General features: G+C 53.1%; 1 protein-coding gene across 1 annotated transcript; it reads left to right on the top strand.

Annotated features, from left to right (window-relative positions):
- Window positions 1-3557: 3557 nt before the first annotated feature.
- CRNN (cornulin) lies at window positions 3558-6809 on the top strand (the record flags this gene model as incomplete). The annotated part of the gene is made up of 3 exons (XM_081308777.1): window positions 3558-3695; window positions 4830-5406; window positions 5764-6809. 3 exons carry the CDS (start codon window positions 3558-3560, stop codon window positions 6807-6809), a joined length of 1761 nt encoding a protein of 586 aa, XP_081164903.1.
- Window positions 6810-7072: the final 263 nt, after the last annotated feature.

The following is a 7072-nucleotide window of genomic DNA, read 5'->3' as shown; positions in this document are numbered from 1 at the left end:
TCTTCAATGTCCCCCTCATTCCAGCCTTCTCTTAGTTATCACAGCAACCTCCACCTGCTCCGGCTCCCAGTGTTGTGCCACCGCTCTGCTCTGTCCCGCTCAGTTCTCCCACACCACCTTGGCCCTGGGACCGGAGCCAGCCCCTTCCCATGTGAACAGTTTTCTCCAACCACAGACCCTGTGGCCTGCCCTGCTGCAGTGTGCAGTCCACCCAGGCTCTTCCCACCAGAAGTGCTGGAGATCCTGCCGTCCCGTCCGTGCCAGGGCCGCAACCAAAGCTCTTCCAATTCCCTCCCTCCTGACTGCCATTCCCTCTCCCCTCTGCTGCACACAGAGGTATAAGTGAGGGCAGTGCAGGTGGTGGGCCCATCCAGAGTCAGGAGAAGCTGAATCTACTTCCTGCTGAAGCTGCCAGTTCTTCAGAGGCAGAAAGCTTCCTTCTCGGAGTCCTCACAGATGGTGGCACTTCATGAAATGATGATGAATCTGAGGTCTGTAGAGTGTCAAAAGTCACTGAGAGAAGAACAAGAGGCAGCGTGCTGTGAGAGCGCCAGGGCGGGGAGCTGCAGGGGCTGGGGTCCAGCCCCACCCCTCTTCACTGAGTAGCCACTTCTCGGAGGATTTGTCAGTGTCCTCACTATTAAAATGGGCTCAGCCCACCTCAGAGGACTGTCAGGGGGTCAGATGGAATGAGACGGTCATGAAAATGAAGGGAAATCAGATCGAATGGTGACTGTCATTACCATTAACCTCTCAGGGAGTCTCCCCTGCTACAGCCGGGCTATAAACTCTGAGAGTTAAAAAAACAGCTGCCATCTTATTCCACAATGTGCCCCGCCTTCCGCCAGGGCCCTAGCCCTGTGTCTGAAATGGGATGAGCTTTCCAGAAAATGTAGGTAGCAGTCAACCAGTTGAGCTCCCCCTTTCCTGGGGAGACCACGTTAGGCTTCTTACCAACTATACAACGTGTCTATTCATAGCATGGGGCGGGAAGTGTTTAACCTTTTCTTGTTATTTTAATGTTTTAAAAAATGACACCAAAATCCTAAAGAAATGAAACTAGCTTTCTTGTGTGTCAGAAACTAGGTAAGAAAGGCCATCCCAAAACAAGAATTCAAAACATATTATAAGTAACGGCAACGCCACCAGAAAATACACGTTGAAAAGAATGAACCCTTGGCACACAGATATGTTCTCAGATGTTTGCGTAAAACCTTGAAAAGCGACCTAAGACTGCAAGTTTATGGAGACAGGGAGTGATAGCCATGAGCCTGACCTGTGCCAAGCATTGCTGAGCCCAGCTCATTGGAAGGGGGCGTCCATCTAGACCCAGCTAGAATGGCCCCAAATGTGGTAGGAAGGGCCGACCATCAGGGTGATACAGCCCCGGTCAGAAGGTGAAATGGAGAAGACCGGAGGTGAGGCGGGGCTGGGCTGAACCTCGGATGAATCAAGCCTTCCTGGAGGGTGGGGACATCCTGTCTAAAACAGGAGCTCCATTAAATCCCCTATAAAAGGTTCTCACCCGCTGACCTGGACTTCACACACTGCCTAGCAGCCACTGCCTCATCCTGCTGGACACTAGGTAAGTCTCCTCTAAGGAAACTCTTCTCATTTTCAGTGTCTTGGTGATCTGAGCTCATAAAAACAAGGCTGTCAGACGTGAGCTGTGATCCATAGGTGCTGGCTGTGGACAGAAGATGTTCCTTCCGGGCCCAGGCAGACCTGGAGCTAGATCCATTGGGAAATGGCGCTCTCGTGTAGCAGCTGAGCTTTCTCTTCCTCCCCTGAGGCTGGTCTGGCAGCAGCTCCTCTAGCTGGGAAGCTGTGTGGGCAGCAACCACGGAGTCGCCCTTGTGCCTGCCTAGATCAGCAAAGATCTCTTGCTCCCAAGGTCCTGGAGGGTTCTTTGCAGTGCCTAGAGTCTGTGCGATCAGAATCAGTTCACTCCCGCCAACCCAGAGGGTGAGCTCCAGTCACGTCAGGGAGGAAGGGCCTACATGTCTTCTCCCCTGCTGCAGGGTGATAGATTTAGGCAAGATGAGTTTGTAGGTCTAAGAATCTGAAGTATTTTGACTGTTAATGGGTCAGTGTTAAAAGTCTGCTACTTTAATACTATTAAATATTTTCATCTAGGTTGAGGAACAATGTTCTCAGCTATGTACTTGATGTAGACTGAGATTGTTGGTGACAAGGTCATAGAAAGGACTGATTAAATTCCCTATGGAAGGCTCTCACCCGCTGACCTGCTACTCCACCAGACAGCACACCTGGGTCTGCACCTTCTCAGTCTTTCCAGCCACACTGACTTGCTTTTTCCAGCGCCCAAGTCTCCTTTGGCCCCTTCCTCTCAGGCCTCTCTAGCTGTCTGCCCTCTCCCCACGTCTTCTCTTTTACCTTCCCTGGTTTTCCAGCTGTCACGGTGATCTTTGGTACCATCTCCTACTTTTGGTCCCCCTGGGCTTCTGCTTAATGCGTCTCCAGTGGCCCTGCCTCTTGCCCATTCAGCCACACCCAGCCCCCAGATTCCTGGTTAATGAAAGTGGATTCTTTCCTCTCAGTTGGGATCTGCTCCTCATAGGTCACCAGGACTCTAGGCCTGACGCTGTCACATGCCTGATGTGCAAGCTCACCTCCCGAGAGGTCCCAGGGCTGGGGGCAGAGGTCACATGCAGAGAAACTTGGACCCTCAAAATGGAAAGACCAAACACCCAAAGAAGACACCCCTCCTCAGTATTGTCAACAGGTGGCAGCTCAGCCTCTTCTGAACACCTCCTCACAAGGAGGCAGAAGAGGACAGAGCTAGGCCCTGGATTCCCAGCTGGGCTCCCAGCCGACACAGAGGTCTGCCATGAGTGTACTTACCAGCTTCCAGCATCCCCAGTCAGACCCTAGCACCCTTGTGATAGAAAATGATCCCTGTCGACAGGGAACATTCCAGAAAACCTATTGCATTTGTGTTGAAATGGCTTCAAGGATTTCTTGGTCCCTTAAAGCTGTGTGGTCTTGGGCAAATCTGACTTTTCTGAGCCTGTTTCCTCACCTATAAAAAAGTAAGCTAACAAGGATGACAAGAGATGATGCACAGAAAAATGCTTTGTAAGCAGTGGTGCATATGTAGATATACACAAATTATATATGTGCATATGCGTATAATAACAATAATGACATTTAATAGCTAGCACTTAGTCTAAGCCAGGCATCTGCCAGGTGCTTTTTTATGAATTATCTCTTTAAATCTTCCCAATAACCCTCTAAAGTAAGTACTAGAGTGGTCTTTATTCACAATTAGTAAGCGGAGGCATGGAGAGGTGAAACGGCTTGACTCAGCTCACATGACAGGCAGGTGTCGGGGCTGGCACTTAAATGCTGACTTAGGTCTTGCCTCCAGTCACTGTGTGCCCTCCTGCCCATACCTAAAATGCACCATGGGGAAGGAGGAAGGCGGGCAGAGAGACGGAAGCAGCACACACGAGAGGCAGAAGACCTCTGAGGAAACACTGAAGCGCTGTGGACCCTCACAGGGGCTTTTCGTCTTTTGCAGCCTGACCTCAAAGATGCCCCAGTTACTGAGAAACATCAGTGGGATCATTGAGGCCTTCGGGCGCTATGCCAGGACGGAGGGCGACTGCACCGTGCTCTCCCGAGGGGAGCTCAAGAGACTCCTGGAGCAAGAGTTTGCAGATGTCATAGTGGTATGATGGCTGAGCCCGGGAGGGACATAGAGAGTGACCTTGCTGCAGAAGCTTTGCTGGGGGATTCAAGGAGGCAGCAAGTAAATCAAGGCCTGCCAGTACTGAGGGCAGTTGTTGGGGCAGGAAAAAAGAGCAAGAGAAAGTCATGGGGGTGGACAGGCCCTGGTCCTTAGAGAAGGACAAAGTTCTTGGTCCTGGTTCTTGGTGTTAGTTAATTCTAACTTGAAGACAAGGTAACAGGACACTAAAGGGACAGCTCAAGAAAGAAACAGACTTGAAATGTTCTAGAAAAGAAGATGATTGCTGCTTTCTGTATCCTCAACTCGCTAGACTAAACGCTTCTCATGCCTATCTGAAATTTGATCATCCATTAGGCCTTCACTAGGAACAGAGTTCTGTATCTTGCACAAAGAAGTCATTCAAAAACTTAGCTCACTGCTCACATCAGAAGTGAGATTTTGGAGCATGGGTTATTAACGGGTGGAGGGAGCCTCTACCCAACAAATCAGAACCAGGGCCTTATGTTGAATCTAAAGCAATCAGGACGATGAAGTCCTTGGGAACAAGGGATTGTGGGCACAGCTGGATGTTGCCTCTGCATGCTCAGAGCAGCCTATGGTCCTTCTGAACGCCCCCCACCCCCCCCCGCCGGCCATCACACCCCACCTTGGTGAAACATTTGAGCCTCTGTGCGGAGCTCTCAGAACTCCCATGGGGTCAGGTTCCCGCTAACCTCTCTTTGCATGGAGCTTGCTACAGAGAATCTAGCCTCTGTAACAGAGGCAAAGTTCCAAGCATAGCCCCCCACCCCCGCAATCATCCTGAGAGCCCAAACAGTTGCACCATGAACACATGCATTCATTCTTCAATACAGCTTTACCCAATTATCCTGAAGGCCAGAAACTGTACCAGATACAGAGGATACAAAATAATAGGTGCTTACACATGAAGTAGAGAGACAGGACTAAAAAAGATAGAGGCAGATAAGTATTAATGCTGCTAGAGCAAAATGTGTGCAGAGCTAGAGGGTGGGCTGCTAGTCTGCAGGGCTGGGAAGCCTAGCAGCTGGGCCACCTGTCCTGACCACACCTTCCTGAGGGGAGGGATGCTGACTTGTCCTCGTCTTGTTTCCAGAGACCCCACGATGCAGCCACTGTGGATGAGGTCCTGCGCCTGCTGGATGAGGACCACACGGGCACTGTGGAATTCAAGGAATTCCTGGTTTTGGTGTTTAAGGTTGCCCAGGCCTGTTTTAAGACCCTGAACCAGAGTCCTGGGGGTGCTTGCAGTTCTCGAGAATCTGGAAACCAACACTCTGGGTCTTCAAAAGAGCTGGGGGAATGTCAGAGAAGTGGCTCTGAAGTGGGAAGCGATGGGCAGGGACAACATCAAGAGGCAAGCAGCCGTGCACAGAGCCAGCAGGCTTCCAGAGGCCAGGGCGGGACTGGGACTCGGACCCAGGGTCAGGACACCAGCTCTGCACAGGTCAGCAGCCATGACAGGCAGGCTGAGTCCCAGAGGCAGGAGAGGGGGAGTCAGCAGACACAAGGAGCAGGCTATGTGGAGCAGACCCCAAAAGTAGAGGACAGGGGGTCAGAGAGACAACTGAAGACCAGCGAACAGACAGGTGAGGTTGTGACTGGACCTGCAGCTCAAACCCAGACAGGTGCCACCCAGGCTGGGCAGCAAGACAGCAGCCATCAAACAGGAAGTACCAGCATCCAGACACAGGGGTCTTTCTCTGGCCAGACCAGGCAGACCGAGACACAGGGTCAGGACAGGATCCAGACCAGCCAGGTTGTGACAGGAGGACAAATCCCGACACAGACAGGGTCACACACCCAGATACACAGCCAGACTGTAGGACAGGACAGCAGCCATCACACAGGAAGTATCAGCACCCAGACACAGGGGTCTTTCTCTGGCCAGACCAGGCAGACCGAGACACAGGGTCAGGACAGGATCCACACCAGCCAGGTTGTGACAGGAGGACAAATCCCGACACAGACAGGGTTACACACCCAGATACACAGCCAGACTGTGGGACAGGACAGCAGCCATCACACAGGAAGTACCGGCACCCAGACACAGGGGTCTTCCTCTGGCCAGACCAGGCAGACCGAGACACAGGATCAGGACAGGATCCAGACCAGCCAGGTTGTGACAGGAGGACAAATCCCAACACAGACAGGGTCACACACCCAGATACACAGCCAGACTGTAGGACAGGACAGCAGCCATCACACAGGAAATATCAGCACCCAGACACAGGGGTCTTTCTCTGGCCAGACCAGGCAGACGGAGACACAGGGTCAGGACAGGATCCAGACCAGCCAGGTTGTGACAGGAGGACAAATCCCAACACAGACAGGGTCACACACCCAGATACACAGCCAGACTGTAGGACAGGACAGCAGCCATCACACAGGAAATATCAGCACCCAGACACAGGGGTCTTTCTCTGGCCAGACCAGGCAGACGGAGACACAGGGTCAGGACAGGATCCAGACCAGCCAGGTTGTGACAGGAGGACAAATCCCAACACAGACAGGGTCACACACCCAGATACACAGCCAGACTGTGGGACAGGACAGCAGCCATCAGACGGGAAGTACTGGCACCCAGACACAGGGGTCTTTCTCTGGCCAGACCAGGCAGACGGAGACACAGGGTCAGGACAGGATCCAGACCAGCCAGGTTGTGACAGGAGGACAAATCCCGACACAGACAGGGTCACACACCCAGACCACAGATCAGGGCAGGTGCCAGGCTGAGAGTCACACAGGCAGTAGTCAAAAATGGACACACTCTGAGGTAGGAGAGTCCGTGCCAGGTGGACAGACTCAGACTGGGGAAAGCACTGTGACAGGAAGACAGGAGGGGAGCGGCACTCACACGAGTGTGGCCAGAGAGCCCGGGGAGAGCGAGCCCACAGAGGTTAGGGCAGAGTGGGTCGATGACCACACAAGGGAGGTGGTGCTGGGAACTGAAGACCACGGCAGCCGGCACAGCAGCGCTCCGTTGTCACAGGCCCCGGACGCAGGCCAACCAGGAGGGCAGCGGGGCGTCACAGCCAAGGCGCTGTATTCCTACTTCAGAGGCAGCAAGCCGTGACTCTTCCCGACTCCGATTTCCAGGACAGAAGCCTGCTGAAGGGACCTTTGCTGTCCTGCCCTGGCCAGCCGACAGGCACATCCTTGGACGTCAGCTCCTAATCACGGTGCTTCCCTTTCAGGTCTCTCCCAACACATCATTTCTGCCAGGTGCTTTCTGTCCTGAGCTCCTCTTCTGCTGCTTTGCTCTGTGGACTTTCTCAGGAGCAGAGATACCCGGAGCAGGCCCTCCCTCTGTGCTGAACTCCCCCATCTCACGGGGGT

The sequence above is a fragment of the Spermophilus citellus genome (genome assembly GCF_964194105.1).
Source record: "Spermophilus citellus genome assembly, chromosome: 9".
NCBI classification, from domain to species: Eukaryota; Metazoa; Chordata; class Mammalia; order Rodentia; family Sciuridae; genus Spermophilus; species Spermophilus citellus.
The sequence above is the reverse complement of the archived record's forward strand: the minus strand, read 5'-3'. Positions and strand labels throughout refer to the sequence as shown.